Genomic DNA, 20,147 nt, shown 5'->3' with positions numbered 1-20,147 from the left:
TAATTGAGTTCAAGATTTCTGTTATTGAACCAGACAGTTGTTGTGTGAGTTTTGCCCTGTTTTACGACTTCTTGCCGCCGTTGTTAAGTTTGTATCAGAACACTAACTGCAACCTTCATTCTACTTCAGAGAAATGACTGTCTAGGCCCGTGATGGCAAACCTATGGCACACGTGCCGCAGGTAGCATGCAGAACCATTTGTGCAGGCAAACATACCTCATTGCGTTTGCGTGCACCTCACAGCTGATTTTCAGCCGGTTTGAGGCCTTTTTTGGCTTCCCAGAGGCTCAAAGAAGGCTTCCCAGAGGCTCAAAGAAGGCTTCTGTAGGCTTTGCAGGCCGAAAACTAGCCCCGTTTTGTCACTTCCTGTTTTTCTGAAAATACCGGAAGTGATGAAACGGGGCTAGTTGTCGGCCTGCAAAGCCTGCTGAAGCCTTCCTCAAGCTTTTGGGAGGCCGGAAACGGCCTCAAATTGGCCGAAAATCAGCTGTGAGGCACAGTGCAGGTGTGGAGGTGGGCGGGTGGGGATTACGCTCGCATGCGTAGGGGGCATGGCGGGTGCGCATTGCCTTCTGGGTGCTGGCACATGAGTGCAAGCGCGCGCACAATTTTTGGCACAGGATCCCCAAAAGGTTAGCCACCACTGGTCTAAGCTCTTCTTAAAAACATCCAGCGATGGAGCGCCCACGAAGAAGCCACAGTTCCTTCCCAAGATCCATGAAGGACACTTCAGTTTGCTGAACCCAACTAGAACTAGAGGAGGACACGTAGACCATGAATGGTTTTAATAAACCAAGATGTGAGATGTTCTGATGGAGACAGCGTTTGTCGTCGACGGTAAAGACACCCCGGTGTGCTAGGAAACGGTGAAGCAGGCTCCAGGAGTCCTTAGAAACTGAGAAGGCACCAAGGCACCAGTTCTAACCCATCACCAGGAAGCAACCTCAGGTTGGTCTTGAGGGCTTCCTCACCCAGGAATGGAGCCAGTTCCTCCTTCCAAAAGCTGGCTGGTCATCTTCATGGCCAGCAGCAAAGGGATGTGGGTCTCCCGGTGGCTTAAGTCCTCAGAGGGCGGTCTTAGCACGAACTGAGCTACGCTGGGCATTTTCAGTAAGTTCATCAGCTCCGTCGCCCGGGTGAGGATGGCCTCAGTTTCTTCAGCACAGTAGACCGAGGAAACAGACGGGCTCTGGATGAATATCTTCATCTTCGAAAGAACCAGGCAAACTCTGCAGCACAGAAGCCAAAATAAAGGAATAAATAAAATCAGTTGGAAGCAGCAGCAGCGGTTGCTGAACTGAACCAAAACAGGTTATTCTCGACTTATAATTCATTGAATGACCGTCTGAAGTTACGACGGCAGTAGAAAAAGTGGCTTAGGACGGTTTTTTGCAGTTACAACCCTTATAGCATCCCCGTGGTCACACGATCAAAATTCAGACACTTGCCAGCTGACTCATACTTATGACAGTTGCGGTGTCCCGGGGTCATGGGAGAAGGAGGAGGAAGAGGGCTGAGGGGTCCTTGGTGCTCTCTGAGCTTGGTGATTTTCTTGCAGACGTTTCATGACCCAACTAGGGAACCTCATCAGTGTGAGTGTGGGGTTTGCTCCGTGTTTAGATACAATACTTTGTCCTGCCAGTTATTGGTGGGCCATGGGGTGGTGGTGGGTGGGACCAAAAAGACCAGAACACACCCCCTCCAACTGCCAATGACTAGATAAGCAGGGATGAACACCAGACAAACAATCCAGCGGAAAACAATGCCTGTGTCAAGGAACGACCCAAGAGAAAACCATACTCCGCCAATACTAACAGGGCGAGCTGTTGCACGCAAATAGAGAACAAACCCCCACACTCCCTAGCGCTGAAGAAACAACCAAGTTCAGAGAGAGCACCAACAAGGTGCCCGCAGATCCAGAGAAGTCTTCCTGGAAACCGATAAGGGAGGGAGATTTTATCAGGGAACCGTTCAAACCTGGGGATCAGGTCCTGGCTGCGAGATGCTAGCTTGCTCAAGGCGGTCATGAGGACAGCGATCACACGAGGCGAATACTTGGGGATGTTAGCTGAAGGCCGCAGCTGGGTGATCTCAAAAAGCATGGCTTCCAGAACGTCGAAGAAGGTGTTGATCTGCTCCACCGTGCAACGTTTATCGTGCGTCACTGATGCATATTCCCCAATGGCCCAGACCTAGAAGACAGGAACAGACGTGAGATGGAATTCAGCCGGTTCGGACCAGTTCTGGAGAACCGGTAGCGGAAATTTTGAGTCGTTCGGAGAACCGGACAATCCCGCCTCCGACTGGCCCCGCCGACCCCATCTCTTCTCAGCCTCCCATGGAGTCCCAGCTGATCGGCTGGGTCTCCTTTGGTTGCCCTGCCCAGGAGAACAGAGCTGGAAAGCAGGTTAGGGGGAGGAGGGAATGGGGATTTTGCAGGATCCTTTCCCCTGCCACGTCCACCAAGACACACCCATCGAATGGGTAGTAAAAAAAATTCGTGAACCCCACCACGGCAGGTATCTGCTTACCACGTGAATGAAGAGGTCCTCCTTGGTCTGAATGTTGGACACGGTCCCCGAAAACTCCAGAAGGGGCTTGGACAGCTCCACCACCAAGGAGGGGTGCTGCTTGCACAACGCTTGTAGCTGGGAACTCATCACTCTGCCGGGTGAAGGGGAGACTCTGAGAAAAGGAGGAGGCTCTCCAAAGACAGGCAGGGTGCGGGTCCTGGACAATCCCAAGCCAAGGTTTAAGCAGAGGACCGGAGTCAAATCCAGTTTCTGAAGAGGTCTGCGGTAGAAGTCACTCTTGGGCTCAAGCGCCTGTCTCTCTGCTTTGATTTACAAAACCCGTCTGCTCACCTGAACACCTCGGCCTTGAACCCGGGGATCTCGTAAAGCAGATCACTTCTTTCCAGGGATGCCAAGGTCAGCTTCTTGGCAAGAGTTTCGTCTGCAAACTGGAAGAGAATTCAGGAGAAGCAGCCTGTTATTATTATTATTATTATTATTGCCTCGGTCATGATTGCAACACATTTTAGCAGAGGGCTAGAAGTAACTCCAGGTTCTGAAGATGTCTGCTTCCTCTTTCCTTTTTTTTTTTTTTTTGAGCTCGTAAAATAAAAAAAGGGCTAGAAACATAACTTTGGGGAGGGGCATTCCTCCTGCCTTTTGTGCATGTTGTGGTCCGCCGGCAGCCTTGCGGAGACGGCAGCAGAGTCAGACAGTGGGGAGGACTATGGGCCAGTCCGGGGAGGACTCGGACCAGGGTCCTGCGTCTGACACAGAAATGGGGCCAGGGCCATCTGGGAGTTATGTGCCGACTCCGGAGCCTCCAGAATCTGACAGCAGCGAGGCAGAGGAACAGCGGGAGCCTGTTCCTAGTGTGTGTGTGCGCACAGAGCTGCCAGAAGCAAGAACAATTAAGGCAAAAGGAGTGACTCGGGAGTAAGGCTTGGAGGTTATTGGTCCACCCATAAGACATAAAGGAGGTGTAAAGGGACAGGAACCTTTGCAGAAAGCAACTTTGTTTGCTCTGTTCGGATTAAACCTTGAAGCTGTGTGTGGACTTCGGTTGGCTTTTTTTCAATTCATTTGGCACTTGTTGGCAGCGATTCAAAGGAGAGAAAGGTGGGTGCCTATCTCGAGGGACTGTTTGGGACTCATTACGGGCTGGGAATGAACATAATTCCCAGCCATTGAAATAAAAAGAGAGTTGTTTGGACTAAGCGTGTGATTAATTACGATCTCGGGAAGCCTTGGTCAGAACAGCACAAACTTCTTTGGCTTTCATCAAAATTTACCCCGGATCATTGCAGCAAACCAGATGTGAAAGTCTTGTGAGGGCATCTTAGAATGTCTTGGTCTTCAGGGCTGCAGCCACATTGAAAATAGCTCCTTTAGCAAAAAAAGAGAAGACTTGAGACTGTGATTTTGCGAAGCCACAGGGGAACGCATGAAGCATCCTTCCCTGTTGTTCATATCGTGGCTAAGTATAACTGCTATCTAAGGCTGATGTTTAATGCTGCATTTTAAAATTGTGAATGCTGTAGCTGTCAAGCCCGAAATTGACATATGGGTAGCCATTTTATTTAGCCTTATTATATATTCCTTTTCTTTCTTTCTCTTTGCTGGTTATGCGGGGAAGGTTTTCGGGCTTGCCACATTCCTAAGGTGGGAGGAGTGGAGATAGAGAGAGTTGTTTAGACTAGCTGGCTCTCCTTCCCGTGGGAAGGAAAGCTGACCCTGCTGAGAGCTGGAGGTGGAGTGGAGATAGAGAGAGTTGTTTAGGCTACCTGGCTCTCCTTCCCGTGGGAAGGAAAGCTGACCCTGCTGAGACCTGGAGGTGGAAATTGATAAAACCAGGCAAACATTGATTTGCTTCTATTGGGGAATGTGACTTTTGGAGGCTGTTTCTAATTTCCAGTATTATGTGGTGTAATTTCGGGTTGTGTCAGATCCGGAATGACAACAGACTTTGCCAATTTGATGCTTTCCTAAATAACAGAAATTGTTTTGGAAGACGGACTTTGCTCTTTTCTTTTTAAATGGATTTCATCCCTTGGAAACCTGACGACGGGGACTTTTGCTCTCCTCTTCCCTCCAGTGTCTCATCGAAGCGGTCACTATTATGGACATCATCTGCCAGCACGACTCTTCTTACGTTGACCGCAGCATCCCTGGCTGTACAGTCGCCCCAACACACCCCAGCGATAACCTTCTTGGACCGCAGGGCGATGGGAACCTTACCTTGGACACCAACCTGAAGAAGAGCCGCAGCAAGCGTGGGACGGTCTTGGCACATTGTCCAATCCGAGGGTGATTGGCCAGGGATCCCAAAAGCTGCCGAAGAGGAGTCAGCCTGCGGACAATCACACAATGCAAACCACAATGCACCACACAAGACCGGGTAAACTAGCCACATTGATTTTTTATTTATTTAAAAAAAGGCTTAAATCTGGACAATTACCTGCTGGGGTCACCTGGCGTGGACTCAACCCTCAGGAGATAATGGAAGAGGCCTCTGTATTGAGGGTGTCGGAAGGCTTCCAGGCAGGTGACAGGTTTTGAAGATGGATCTATGGTGGACCTCTCGGATAAGGGGGTCAAGACAGACCTAGGGAGAAGTCATATAAAGAACGCTTCCAGGAACTGGATGTGTCTAGCCTGATGACAAGAAGGACTGGGGGGTGACATGATAGCAGTCTTCCAATATCTCAGGGGTTGCCCCAAAGAAGAGGGAGTCAAGCTATTCTCCAAAGCACCTGAAGGGCAGGACAAGAAGCAAAGGATGGAAACTGATCAAGTTAAGCAACCTAGAACCAAGGAGACACTTCCTGACAGTGAGGACAATCAGCCAGTGGAACGACTTGCCACCAGCAGTTGTGGGTGCTTCATCACTGGAGGTTATCCTGTTTGAGTAGAGGGCTGGACTAGAAGACCTCCAAGGTCCCTCCCAGCTCTATCCTGATTGAAATTGACCCACCAGCACCGGCCAAGTCCGCTGCCAGGCATGGACGACCTGAAAGTCACCCGCTTCTTCTTTGCAACATACGCTCTGCCTCTCCCACCTGGCAAAGCATCAGATCAGTTCCTTCCTTCATCCTTTGAAACCTGCCTGAGTATCTTGGCTTGCCCCTTCTCCTAAAAAGCTGTGCCCCACCCAGTATACCGGGGCCTAGACCCATGATGGCAAACCTATGGCACGCGTGTCACAGGTGGCACGCAGAACCATTTATGCAGGCAAACATACCTCATTGTGTATGCGCACGCCTCACAGCTGATTTTCGGCCTTTTTCCGCCTCCCAGAAGCTTGGAAAAAGCCTCTGCAAGGTTTTTCAGGCTGATAGGCCCGTTTCGTCACTTCCTGTAATACTGGAAGTGACCAAATGGGCCTATAATTCATCCTGAAAAGCCTTGCAGAGGCTTTTTCCAAGCCTCTGGGAGGCCGAAAAAGACCTCAAACCACCCCCCATCCCCCAAATCGGCTGTGAGGCACAGTGCAGGTAAGGGGATGGGGATTGCGCACGCCTGCGCAGGGGGCGTGGGGAGAGGGGGGGCGCATTGCATTCTGGGTGCTGGCACGCAAATGGATGCGCGCTAGTGCAATTTTTAGCACGGGAGCCCTTCCAAAAAGGTTAGCCACCACTGGCCTCTTCGGATTTTTCCATTGCAAGAACTGGAATCGAAATAGGTCTTTCGCAAGTTGATTGGCGGCATCCGAGGTACCTCAGCTGGGTGTCCAGGGCAGCAGTTAAGCAGGGAAGGTCAAGCAGTAAGTGGAACATCTCCAGGGCGTTCTGCGGACTGAGGAGGGCTGGCAAAAGATCCGCGAAATCCACGATCAGGGCTGGGCTGTTCCAAGCCAGGAACTGCAAAGGAAAGCAAGTCCAACAGCTGTGCGTGGGATCCATTTCTTGGAAGTTCTCAAGAGATCCAAGGTTCCGAGAAGAAAGCGGAGCGGATGCAGAGAAACAAGAGAAAGACATTCCCAAAAGGAAATTCTCTGCTCCCCCCACAATGTTATTTATAGCTTCTGCTTCTCCTTGGGTTTGCAAGGTTTTTAAAAAACTCAGTTAAGACTCTTAAGAGCTTGGCTAATGTTTGTGTGTGTTTCCCAGACCAAAATTATGGTAAGCCGTGGTTTTTTGGGGGGTGGGTGTGGGGTGGGTGTGAACTTTTCTGGCGTTCTTGCAGAAAGGTGGAAGTTAGGGGACTTTAGATAGTGGCAAAAGCGCCTCCAGGACGTGTGCGTATGTGTCAAAACTGGCAAATGCCTCCTGCGGATGCTCCTACATAAGGGGTGGGCAAACTACGGCCCGGGGGCCACATCCGGCCCGTTGGTCTTTTTAATCCGGCCCGCCGAAGATTGGTACAGAATTAAGGTTTGATGTGAATGATTGAATGATTGCATTCATTTGATTTTGACTTGTAATGACAGGCATTTCGACACCAGGTGGCGGCCCGTCTGTCAAATTTTAAAAGTCAATGAGCCCCCCGAGCCAAAAAGTTTGCCCACCCCTGTCCTACATGGAGGTCAAATGTTCAGGACAGAAGAGTCCGGGGACTGGTACCTTGAACAGATTTGGGGTGCTCTGTCGGAAGATGCCGAGGTTCTCGGTGAAGACTCCAACGTTCCGCCGGCAGAATTGGAGAAACTCATAAGCCAACATGAGGTTGTGGAAAAGTTGGGCAGGAACTTTGGTGAAGAGATGCTGATAAACGGCTTCGGAGTCCACAGCCGCCGTCTCACCTGGTTGACCAAGAAATGGTTTAAGCACACCTGTGCAGTTCCAGGTGGGGTTGCATCGCGGGCAAAGTTGAAGCTAATAAAGGGACTCCTACTGATTATCTGACTGGGTGGCCTTTGTGCCAGGCCCCTTTGGGTCATCACCCTCTTAAGCTCCCTCTTCTTTTCAGCACAAGCTCTGCCTCTCCTACCGGGCAAAGCGTCAAATCGCATGGGAAATCCCAGCTCCAAGAACTCAACCGTTACAAAAAAAAAGGGGTCAAAGATATCCTTTTTCAAAAAAGTCCCCAACTGCAAACATCGAACCTTCCTGACTTACTGTGATTTAGGAAAAACTGGGCGATGGGAATGAGCACGCGGGCACAAGAAGGATCTCCGCTGATTCGTCCGTGAAGGTTTTTCAGGCAGGAGAGGGAGCGGTAAACGTAAGAAGAGTCGTGCTGGCAGATGATGTCCATAATAGTGACCGCTTCGATGAGACACTGGAGGGAAGAGGAGAGCAAAAGTCCCCGTCGTCAGGATTCCAAGGGATGAAATCCATTTAAAAAGAAAAGAGCACAGTCTATCTTCCAAAACAATTTCTTTTATTTAGGAAAGCATCAAATTGGCAAAGTCTGTTGTCATCCCGGATCTGACACAACCCAGAATTACACCACATAATACTGGAAATTAGAAACAGCCCCCAAAAGTCACATTCCCCAATAGAAGCAAATCAATGTTTGCCTGGTTTTATCAATTTCCACCTCCAGATCTCAGCAGCTTTCCTTCCCACGGGAAGGAGAGCCAGCTAGCCTAAACAACTCTCTCTATCTCCACTCCTCCCACCTTAGGAATGTGGCAAGCCCGAAAACCTTTCCCCCATAATCAGCAAAGAGAAAGAAAGAAAAGGAATATATGATAAGGCTAAATAAAATGGCTACCCATATGTCAATTTCGGGCTTGACACCTGTCTTGTCTAGTTCTTGGTTCCTGCTAAACTCGAGTCCTATTCCTTAGCGATACTTACAGCTTTCTGTAGCTCCCCATCTGCTTTCTTCAGAGCCCCTGAAGGACAAAAAAATGGACAGTGTTCAGACTCCTGGCCGGAAGGATGCTGTTGTGGCCTATTGGACGTTGGCCCCTCTGGCAGCCAAATCAGAGGAGAAGACATGGGAGCCAGGGGTCAGCATCAAGGCAACCTTAGAACTCCAAGGGGGAAGAGGGAATGGAGCTGTGAGAGAGAGAGGGAGAGAGAGAGAGAGAGAGAGAGAGAGAGAGAGAGAGAGAGAGAGAGAGAGAGAGAGGTGGAGCCTGGGCCGTCCATCAGCCCTCAGATGGAGAGTCAACAGCCCCCAAGTCAAGAGGTGGCTGATGACGAACAGGAGGAACAGCTGGGTCCAGTGCCTGGCGCAGAAGGAAGAGGAGAGGAAAGAGTGGAAATCTAAGGGCCGTCGTCACTTTGAACAGTCACTAAACAAACTGTTGTAAGTTTGAGGACTGCCAGTACCTGATACCCGCCCCCTGCCGCCTAGGACAAGGGCTACACTCACGGCGACTGCTCTGCTCCAGAAGCCGCTGGCAGTACTCAAAGGCCTTTTCTCTCAAACGCTCCCTTGGAGAAAGGAGGCGACTCGAGGTGGATGTGACGGAGACCATCGACACGAGAGAGCCATCCACCTCCGACTTGTCGTCTGGAAGGGAAGAGACAAGATGAGACCAGGACAAATGTCAACCCTGAAGCCAGGGGTGGGATTCTACCGGTTCGGACCGCTTCTATAGAACCGGTTGTTACGATTCTGCGCAGTTCAGAGAACCGGCAAATCGTGCCACTGGCTGGACCCGCCCCTCTCCTCCCTGCCCATTTACTCCTTACCTGGCACCCATGCCATCCAACCTGCCTGCTTTGTGCCTTCGCCTAATTTTTGGTAAGTTGCAATTTTTTCTCCCCCCCCATCAGCTGTTCTGCTGTGCCGGGAGATTTAGATTAACTAGAAAACAGGAAATTGTCGAATTTCTTGATTTCTAGCTAATCTAAAAGCAGAGCTGAACCTTTCTTAGGACTGAAGCTTCTATTTTTCAGTGCAGACTCAGGTAGCAGATTGCAGAATCATAGATCTCTGAGTGAATCTGTGATTCTGTGAGCAACTCAATCTGCCCGCCTGCCTTGCCTGATTTTGGGTAAAAGTTACTCTTTTTTTAAATAAAAAATTCAATATTTACATTACAGACTCTGAGATCCCTGCCTTCTTAAAAACCTCCGGTGGTTTTTAAGATAAGCAAGATGGATTTTCCTCTTTCAATTCCCAGAAATTTTGTCAGCCTTTCGACAGGAAGGCCCATCTTTTTCCTGGAACCCAAGAGCCCAAATGCTTGCAATGGATTTGGAAATTCCCATTTCTCTTCCAGACAGGCCCCCGCCAAAGAAAAACGCTCACCTGAATTTGAATTGCTCGTTGTATCGCTCCTGTAACACAAGAGCCACTTCCTCAGCATGGAAAAAGTCTGCATGTTGAGCCACTGGTCCTCTGTGTAATTCTGGCCCACCGACAGCACGGTGAAGAAGTCGGTGGCCACCGTGCCATCCACCTCGGTGATGGGGCCAGGCTAGGAGAAAGGCAAAAGGCAGGATAAGTGGTAGGATTTGGGGAGCAATAAAGAGGCAGGGACGGTTAACTCCAGATTTAAATGTGAGGAGTCCCAACAATCAAGATCAAGGGAGCAACTAATACTACTCTATAAAGCCTTAGTAACGCCATACCTAGAATACTGTATCCGGTTTTGGTCACCACACTATAAAAAAGATGTTGAGACTCTACAAAGAGTGCAGAGAAGAGCAACCAGGATGATTAGAGGACTGGAGACTAAAACATATGAAGAACGGTTGCAGGAACTGGGCATAGTTGAAGTCCACAGGCCATAAAGCGTGGTTGAATACCTGTTTTCCTCTTGGATTGAAAAAGCCACCTGTGGTTGGGGCCACTCCTTGCTGAAGGCTGGCATACCTCAGCCAATCCACCATCCTTTTGCTGATCAGGTTGATCTGGTCTAGGAACCCAAAAGAAAGACCTAACTCAAGAGATTGCAAGGCGGTATTTTCAACTCTTAATGTTTTTTGTTTTAAATCAGACAATTCTTAGTCCAAGTGTCCCTGTGATGACCCAAAAGGGTGTGGCACAAAAGCAACACAGTCAAATAATCAAGAAGTCCCTTTATTATCTCCAACTTTGCCCCCAATGTCCAGGTTAGCTTTTGGCTGGAGAAAAACGCCCCGAGGAACAGCCTTTGGCTGCAGATAATTAAGTCCAAAACATGGTCAACACAAACTGTACCTTAAAGTACAAACAAGCCAAACTGAAGTAATTAGTTTGGCAGGGCAGGAGCAAGAATTTCAAACCTGAAAGCATGGCAAAACTCACACAGTTGGGAAGATGCCAGAAACCCAGATAAGCCTTGACGATACCAGATAATTCACAATTTTCTCCCAACAACTTGCTGTGCGCAACTTCCCTTTTTAAATACCGTGTTCCCAGCTGCAGCTAATGAAGGGAATCGGGGCCCTTTCCTCCCCCATAAGCCACACAAACCACGTTGCTCCCTTCTCCGTTCCTCCCTGTGTGCCCTAGGATGAAGAGGGGTGGGCCTGGGTCTTCCTCTGAACTCCCTCTCTCTTCTTGTACCTCTCTCCTGCTCTTCCCAGCCAGACTTTGCCCTTCCCCAGTTTCCTCCAGCCAACGGAGCCACACTCCCATTCTCTGTCAACTGTCCGGCTTCCTCCTTGGAGTCAGCGGCATGACAGACCCAGGCAAGCGGCCACTCAACGAAAGGCTGACTGACAGGGGTTGAGAAGTTGCCTGATGGTTTTACAATTCAAATACTCACCTTCGTTCAGGCTCAGCGGTGAAGAACTGATGACTTTTGACAGGATGGGGAGAAGAGGGCGTGCACTCTGATCTTCCGGCAGTCTGCCTTCCAGAATTTTCACGACATGCTGCCCCATTTCTTCAACAGTTGTCCTTTGATCGCACTTTGGATAAAGCAACGATTTGATATATGACAGTAGAGTTGAATCAGGTCAATCCAGAAAGCTATCTGAATTCTGGAGAGATATTTCAGGGGTCACATGCCAATTAAGAACCCCAATGCAAATAGAGGCTCTTTTAGGGTTTTGTGTGTGTGTGTGTGTGGATTTCCAGAATTTGAAAAATATCCATTTTCACCACACGGGGGAGCTTAAAGAACGCAATAAGAACATCCATTCCACACCTGCATTTATCATGTCCAACATCTGAAGGGGGGAGGAGGCAGAGGCTAAACGCAAAACAACTGTAAAACCAGCTTTAAAGAAAAGAAACGGCCACATTTTACTATGCAATATTACTGTTTGGCTGTTTTGCTACTGCTTGATTACATACGATAGGAGTGAAAGTTGTTAAAGAGTTAGTGGACAACTGGAGCGGAGTTGATTTTGTATAATCAAATTGTTCTTTTGACCTCTAGCGACCACTCAGATAGAATCAATTGAGAGAAAAAAAGTAAATTAGAAATAATAATAATAATAAGCCTTGCTTACTTGGGATTGTATGATGGAGAAAGCTAAACTCAACAGCCTGGTGTCCCGGAATTTATCCCAAGGCAGAGATAAATCATTACAAACTGATCTCTCTCTCAGTATGGCACTGCAAAGTATCTGGATTTGCTTAGGAGATTTTGGTAGGTATAGGGTTGTTTGCAGAAGTTGAACAAGTTTGTCCTCCAATCTACGAGAAAAGTCATCCAAAGGAACAAAAACAGGAAGTTTAAAGTGACAGAAATGCCTAAACAACGTGCCATCTACTTGATGTTTCCCCATAAAAAAATCTTCCAGAATAAAAGGCATATCTGAATGTAACTACAATGACAGTCCTTTCGTTGTATTTTCTAGATTTCCCCCCCATTGTTCTCGACCACTTATTCCTGATTTCAGATGCCTGTCATCATTCATTTAATTGTTTTTTTTAAAAAAGAATGTTGGCTAGATATTGAAAAAAGGCCCCTTTCTTAACCCCCCAAAGAAAAAAGAATCAATCAGCAAATCTGATTTACGAAAACAAATTCCACAAAGTATAACGCATTCTATGCAGAGCTGCTGCCTCTCACTCACTTCTGACTGTATTTGGTGGTGGAGACAATAAGAAATAGTCTTCGCAAGGAATCCACTGTTTCATTTCCAAAATCTTGATTTTGGAGGAAGCCAGAGATCCGAGAAGTAAATTTTTTAAATTCGTCATCCTGGATCTCTCTAACAAGAAAGAAGAATTGACAAGTTAAGAAATGCCATGTTTGATCCAATTCAAAGTCAATGTTGATCAGAGCCAATTACAGGTAGTTCTCAATTTACAAGCCTGATGTACCTTCTCCTAGGGAAGAAAAAGCCGAACTATTTCTGAAAATCTTGCCAAGAAAACATTATAAGGGGGATTATTTTAAAAACGTCTGTTCTCCCTCATCGGAGGACGCAATGGGTAACTTCCATGGCTGCCTGCAATGACTACCAGCATCAAAAGACCATCTTGCAACCTTTGAGTTAATTTATTAATTAATAATTTGTTTATTCGTTTCTTTAGTTTTAATTAGTTTATTAGATTTGTTTGCTGCCCATCTCGTTGCAATGAGGCTAAGGTCCATCTCACCCGGTATTTCCAAAGTAGTTATACCCCACAGGGCTGTTTCCCCAGCTTGGAGCGCTTGGTTCACACGGTACATTTTTTCCAGATTAAACCAGCCTCTTTCCCCGCTATTAAACAAGCATTTCCCTATTGGCAGAAACTGCCTGGCTAGCTTGCCATGTGAGGGCTGCACCCCCACTGGACATGCTGGGAAGGCAGATACTCCCTGTCGTAATTTGGAGGCTGGCCATAACTGGCTGTTGCTGGGCTTAGCCAACTGGCAAACTCAGCTTATGCTTGGATGTGAGTGCGAAGCCAGACACTGAACAATGAACAATAAAGGAGAATATTTGTAGCTCAGGGTTGAAGTGAAGGGTCCTTGGTGCTTTCTGAGCTTGGTTGTTTTTCTTGCAGATGTTTCATGACCCAACTAGGTAACATCATCAGTGCTAGAAGGGAGTGGGGTTGATTCTCTGTCTCCCTTCTAATACTGATGATGATAACTAGTTGTAAGAAAATAGGCAAGTTCAGAGAGCACCCAGGACCCCATAATCCTCCTCCTCTTCCATCCCACAAACCCCTTTCTCTTCTAGCACTGATGTTGTTACCTAGTTGGGTCATGAAAAGTCTGCAAAGAAACAAGCAAGCTCAGAGAGCATCGGGGACCCCATAGTCCTTCTCCTTGGTCTCCTCCTCCCCTCCAGGCATCCCCACCCCCTCCTAGCCATGATAATGTTACCTAGCTGGGTCACGAAACGTCTGCAAGGGAAGCCACCCAGCTCAGAGGGGAACCAAGGACCCCCCCCCCGAGCATTGAGCCTGAGCCCCTGGGGCAAAAGAGGATGGGTGCTCCAGTGGGGGCGGCCTGACAAAGCTCAGCTAGCCAGGGAGACTTGCACAAGCCAGGATGGATCTAGGATTGGCTAGACTTCCAGCAAGCAAACGGGGAAAGCTGCCTTAAGGAAAACCTTCCTCCTTTCTCTCTCTGCCCCCTCTTCTTCTTCTTCCTACCTGGCCTGCCGCAGCAAGTTTTCCGTCCCCGCCGAATACATCCCGCCCCAGAGCCGGGTCTACTCGGGAGGAGGAGGAGTAGGAGGAGGAGAAAGAAAGACCCGATCCAACAACCCCCCCCAACAATACAATTTTCAAGCCCGAGCAAAGACGGCTCTGCGCATGCGCGGCGGGTCCCTCACTCAAATCCGCCCGGGTTGAACCCGAGGTTCCCGCTGGCAACGTTCCGGGTGAAGTTTGGGCTGCCTCTTTGCCAAGAAACAGGAAGGAATCAATGGAAGGGGAGAAAGAGGAGAGGGAGAAATTCTCTTTTTACCTACATGACTAAGATGAGATTATTGATGCCTTCGAAAGAATCTTCTTATAATGCGAATCATATCTATGAGAAGGATGCCCGAAATAAATCTCAATTTATAAATAAATTTATAAATAAATAAATTTGTAAATAAATAAATTTGTAAATAAATAAATTTGTAAATAAATAAATATGAAAATAAATATGAGAAGGATGCCTGAAATAAATCTCAATTTGGATAATATATTGAATAGATAGAATTCTTTTATTGGCCAAGTGTGATTGGACACACAAGGAATTTGTCTTCGATGCAAATGCTCTCAGTGCACATCAAAGAAAAGTGACATTCATCAACAGTCAAGAATCATCAGGTGCAACACTTAATGATAGTCAGAGGGTACAATATAATGGAAAGATATTTGATTAGAATTTAATTAGAATGGGATGGGATGGGACGGGATAGAGAATAGAATAGAAATTACAATAGAATAGAAAATAGAATAGAATAGAATTCTTTATTGGTCAAGTGTGATTAGACACGCAAGGAATTTGTCTTGGTGCAAATGCTCTCAGTGTACATAAAGATGCATTCAAGAGTGAAGAATCATAAGGTACAATACTTAATAGTCATAGGGTACAATAAGCAATCAAATCAGATAGATAGATAGATAGATAGATAGATAGATAGATAGATAGGAAGAGAGAAAGAAATAATATAATTCTTTATTGGCCAAGTGTGATTGGACACACAAGGAATTTGTCTTTGGTGCAAATGCTCTCAGTGTATATAAAAAGAAAAGATATATTCGTCAAGAGTCAAGAATCATCAGGTACAACACTTAATAATAGTCATAGGATACAATTAGAATAGAAGGATATAGGAATAGAATTTAAATAGAATGGGATGGGATGGAACGGGATAGAGAATAGAATAGAAATTAGAATAGAACAGAACAGAATAGAATAGAATAGAATAGAATTCTTTATTGGCCAAGTGTGATTGGACACACAAGGAATTTGTCTTGGTGCAAATGCTCTCAGTGTACATAAAAGAAAAGATCCATTCGTCAAGAATCATCAGGTACAACATTTAATGATAGTCATAGGGTACAATAAGTAATCAAATCCTACTAGGAAACAGTCAATATAAATCATAAGGATACAAGCGACAAAGTTACAGTCCTACAAGTGGGAGGGGAAGGTGCTAAGGAGTGATGAGAAGATTAATAGTAACATAGTGCAGACTTTGTAAATAGATGGACAGTGTTGAGGGAATTATTTGTTTTGCAGAGGGATGGCATTCGGGGAAAAACTCCCCTTGTGTCTAGTTGTTCTGATGTTCAGTGCTCTATAGCGTCGTTTTGAGGGTGGGAGTTGAAGCAGTTTATGTCCAGGATGTGAGGGGTCTGTAGATATTTTCACAGCCCTCTTTTTGACTCATGCAGTGTATAGGTCCTCCATTGAAAGCAGGTTGATAGTAATAGTTTTTTCTGCCGTTCCAATTACTCTCTGGAGTCTGTGTCTGTCCTATTGGGTTGCAGAACCAAACCAGATAGTTATAGAGGTGCGGATGACAGACTCAATAATTCCTCTGTACAACTCAATCTTTCATGTTGAGTTCAACTATCTGTAATGAGAAGAAGTATGCAAGCAGAAGCAGAAACTTGGAGCAGAATAGTACAAAGAGATTGCAATCAAGCTCTCTGATGGCAAGAAAAGACAGGAGGGGTCCATTTGGGTGAAGCAAATAGAGACAGAACTTTCCCCCCCCCCCTTCTCCCTCTTTCTCTCTCTCTCTCTCTCTCTCTGCACTCTTGAATTTGCCCCCTTGAACCAAGAACAAAAAGAGGGCTGTGACAATATTTACAGACCCCTCACATCCCAGACATAAACTATTTCAACTCCTTCCCTCAAAAGGGAAGGTGGACTTTTCTGCACACCAGAACAACTAGACACAAGGACAGTTTTTCCGCCCAAAAGCCATCACTCTGCTAAACAACCAATTCCCTCAACACTGTTCAACTATTTACAAGTGTACTTCAGTGGGGCAAATAAAGGGAACCTCTCCCTGGTTGCGTTGGAATTTTATGACACAGGTCCCCATAGCAACCAGCCATAAATACCACTGGCTGGGCTATCCTAACTCTGCATGGACAACCCAATCTGAGAAATGGAAACCCAGCCCAGCCAAGTTAGAGAATCATGGTTGAGGGTCTCTTCTTTGACTCTTGTTTGGAAAATAAAAACAGCTGAAAGAATCAAGTCCTCAGAGTTTGTAAGCATTCAGTCCAAGCTGGGAACCCCAGAACTGGGAAATCAGCTCTGCAAGCCATACTATCAAAGGGAAAATGCCCCAAAGCCTAGTTTCCTCCAAGCTTAAGTCTAACCTGCAATGCACGCCAGCGGTTAAGTAGTGAATGGCAACGACGTCTCCTAAATTCAGCTACCTGCTTGTAACCCACCCCAGTGGTTTCACTTTGTAGCAGTTTCACTTTATTGCCCGTCTCAATTTCTGTTGTTAAATGAGGATCAAATTGGAAGGAACAAAGCTTTCTTCCACCAAATGGGTAAATAGCTCCTTGCAACTTCCAGATCAAAATTAAATCACTGTGCGAAGGAGAACACTCTACAGGATTCACTCACTACTAGATGAGTTGCCACTATTTCATCCTAGTGCATTGAGTGAACTCAGCTACATTTTTGAAACATGAAATTTAACAATAATGCACAATAATTAAGTGGTGTAGAGTTTCCTGTCTGCGCAGGGGGTTGGGCTAGAAGACCTCCAAGGTCCCTTCCAACTTACTCTATTCCTCATCTAGTAGCTAAAATAATGATTATTAAAGTTTAGCTTCCGACTATTTTGCTTTCCGTAGATGATGCTCAGTGCCTCTTCTGCAGGTGTTGCTTACATGAAATTGCTTTTTAAAAGCTTGTCAATGGCTTTAGCCTAGCTAGCCCTGTTCAGCTAATGTGATTTTTTTTCCTTCTCACCCAGCCAGTCATTTTAATTAACCTTCTGAATGCAGCAAGCCTCAAACAGGACTGCTTCTTCTGGGGCGACAAAGAGTTCATTCAGCTGACAGGCAGCTTGTAATCCAAATGACATCCCAGCTCAAAACATTTTATTGCCTCTCTACGCTACATTTAAAATTAGTGTAACCCATGTTCCGGAAAACAGTAGAAAAGGAACAAGCTTTTGGACAGAAACTGACTCTTTAGTTTTCACTGATTTGGTTTTAATCTTTTGTATTTTTTCCTTTTATTTTATTTTTTTAAACAACTGTGCTCTCAATTTGAACCTCAAGTAGAAAAGTCAACCAAGACACAACCTGTATTTCCTGAGCTATCTTGGGGGGGGGGGGGTGTTATTGTTCTACAGTCATACGGCATCTAACATTAGATATAAATTTATGTTAGTACTAAATATAATATTCAGAAAAATATATTCAGTAATGTTACTCCCCGGTAAAAGTGCGCCCAGGATAACAGCCTAAAAAAATGTATTTGCCCATTTGTTCTAGTTCCTCTCTGGCATCTAACAGCTGAAATTTAGACTGATGTCCAGAGATTTATTATTTTTGCCAGACAAGTAATCCGTGGCTGTTTTAGAAACTCACATCAGTCACAACTGGCCGTGTTTATATACTCCAGCAAATCTGAACAATCCACCAATGGAACAGAAGTTGCCTTCAGAAGTTGGAAGCTTCATCAGTGGAGGCTTTCAAGAAGATATTAGATGCCATTTGTCAGAAATGTAATAGTCTCCTGCTTGGGCAGGTGGTTGGACTAGATGACTTACAAGGTCCCTTCCAACTCTGTTAATCTAATCTAATCTAATCTAATCTAATCTAATCTAATCTAATCTAATCTAAATCTGGATTTCTATAGATGTGCTACCCAACCCTGTGCAATGATAGGAACTCTATAACAACAGGCAAGCTTAAAACATAAATTTACCAATAAACACAAAGCTGTTCATGTGATGAAGTCCCCAGTTGAAGATTCCACTAAAAATAAAAATCAAGTTTGAAGGTTCACCAGAATAGCAAGAGCACTCAGACTTAAATACCACTTCACAGTGCTTTTACAACCCTCTCTAAGTGGTTTACAGAGTCAAAGTGTGTGTTATTTTGGGCTGAAGTTATCATGGTTGGCGTCCTTCCAACAGACTGTGCCTTCTTATCTCCTTGAAGTTGGTGACTTACTTATCCTGGTCCGTTGTGGAAATTCCTTCATTGTAGTTTTAGTTTTAGTTTTTTATTTCACCTCTATCTGCTCATTAAGTTCGGTCTGTATTGCTTTCTTTTGAAGACTATTTTTGAATACGTTTTATCTCCAACTGAGAATTATTGAACAGTGGGACCAAATTGGAGGCATAAAAAAGGACATTTATTTACGTTTTGGATTTTGTTACGTTTGTGTTACACTCCGGGTCATCACACTACCCTGACAGACTAATTGTAAACGGACTGCTGAATTCAGTTCCAAGGAACTTCAAGCCAGATGGATTGTATCAGCTCTGCCTCTCCCTTCTCTTCCTGGATGTTGAAATCATGGGAGCCTTGACAGCAGCTCAACTTTTGTTGAAAGCTGATCAAGAATAAAAAATCACCAGAAGTATTTTTCCATTATACATCTGGAATTAAAAAAAAAAAATGCTGGGAAAATTGATCCTTAAAAAAAAAAAATGCTAATACTTCTTACCAAGAGATATATTGGGCTATTTTTTTTCCCCATGAATATTTTGTTCCTGTCTCTTTCCAACCCTTCTTCCAGGAATATATACGGCAGTATAAATGCAAAGCATGCTTTATAGAAATGGGCTGTTTTGGAAGTGACTTGACACTGCGTAGAATTTACTACTGGTTATTTTTCCCCACCGTGCAGAAATTCCTCCCAGTACAGCACATCAAGAACCCAGGAAGAGGGTTGTCTAAAAAAAATCTGATCTTTTTTTCTTAAAAACAAACAAACAAACCATAGTTCAAAGTGATTTGAGACCTTTCTATTTATTCACAAGAATCTTGTTCCAGCAACATCGTAAATGGAATTGCATAAATATTGTCTCTCTGATGTAGCTGCTGCAGTTGACTTGGCTAAGATCAACTTAGCTGCTAGTGGAAGTAGGGTGGCATATAAATTTAATTATTATTCACCAATTTTGCTGAAAGTGGGTAGGTTGAAGGATCTCAGTAGCCTAAAGAGCATTCCTTTCCACTCACTGCATCCACCTTTAAATAATTATTTCTTATTCACTTCCCAAGTTGGCAAATCTGCTCTTATTATGCTTTTAAATTGCCTTTTCCCTATCAAGTTGATAGCCATGGTTCCGTTCCTTAAATTTTTATCACAACCACCATGATACAGTGATCAGGGTATGCTTTATACACCCTTCTGTCATTAGTTCTAACCATGGTTAGCCTAACAAATGGCAAAAATTCACACAATGGAGTTAGCCCAAACCAGGCATCCAGAAAGCGGCTTCCTAAAACTGCTCCTGCTCCCCCAAGTCTTGGCTATTCCCAGTTTATCACTCTCAGCATGAAAGAAGGAAATTATTAACACGGCGGGCCGGAATTAAATTAACTGCATTTAATTGAAGCTAATTTTAGTTACATTTCAAGGTCAGTTAAATCAAATTTGGCTTTTGTCTGGATGCCCAGCTATGTCTTGGAACGCAGCTGCTCCAACAGAACATTTTAAAAAAGGACAAATATGATGTGCCATACAAAAATAAGAGCACTCTGGTTTTGTAAACTATGACGACATTCATGTGCTTGGTTAAAATCAAGGCTTTGTGCAATATCCCAATTCAGTCAATAATTTAAGCACCGAGTCCTAGCCAGTGGAACAATTGATAAAAACCCATCAAATCCTGCCCACTTGTCCCTGCCAACTGCTTTTTATATCAGTGCATGAATCTTTTGTACTTAATGATAGTGACCGTTCAAAGTTATGGCATT

General features: G+C 45.4%; 1 protein-coding gene across 1 annotated transcript; it reads right to left on the bottom strand.

Annotated features, from left to right (window-relative positions):
* Positions 1-770: 770 nt before the first annotated feature.
* Positions 771-14,070, bottom strand: AP5Z1 (adaptor related protein complex 5 subunit zeta 1). Its single transcript, XM_026704347.2, has 17 exons — positions 13,887-14,070; positions 12,371-12,508; positions 11,801-11,987; positions 11,110-11,254; positions 10,166-10,275; positions 9,666-9,834; positions 8,781-8,921; positions 8,258-8,295; positions 7,571-7,733; positions 7,076-7,254; positions 6,231-6,373; positions 4,972-5,118; positions 4,752-4,863; positions 2,865-2,962; positions 2,532-2,664; positions 1,978-2,192; positions 771-1,229 (listed from the first exon to the last, which is right to left on the bottom strand). Exons 1-17 carry the CDS (start codon positions 13,925-13,927, stop codon positions 968-970), a joined length of 2,421 nt encoding a protein of 806 aa, XP_026560132.1. The 5' UTR covers positions 13,928-14,070; the 3' UTR covers positions 771-967.
* Between the last annotated feature and the right edge of the window lie 6,077 nt (positions 14,071-20,147).

This window comes from Pseudonaja textilis, chromosome 14, assembly GCF_049901715.1.
Source record: "Pseudonaja textilis isolate UNSWEBS1 chromosome 14, rPseTex1.2, whole genome shotgun sequence".
Lineage (NCBI taxonomy): Eukaryota > Metazoa > Chordata > Lepidosauria > Squamata > Elapidae > Pseudonaja > Pseudonaja textilis.
Note: the sequence above shows the minus strand (reverse complement) of the source record. Positions and strands in the feature narration are given on the sequence as shown.

Bases quoted from the DNA above. Each gene is read 5' to 3' on its own strand.
- AP5Z1 (XM_026704347.2), bottom strand. From the start codon at position 13,927: ATGTATTCGGCGGGGACGGAAAACTTGCTGCGGCAGGCCAG. The intron at 7,734-8,257 runs GTAAGTATCGCT...TCTTCCCTCCAG, and splicing joins ATGGGGAGCTACAGAAAGCT to TGTCTCATCGAAGCGGTCAC. The intron at 2,665-2,864 runs GTGAGCAGACGG...TTCACCCGGCAG, and splicing joins TTCAAGGCCGAGGTGTTCAG to AGTGATGAGTTCCCAGCTAC.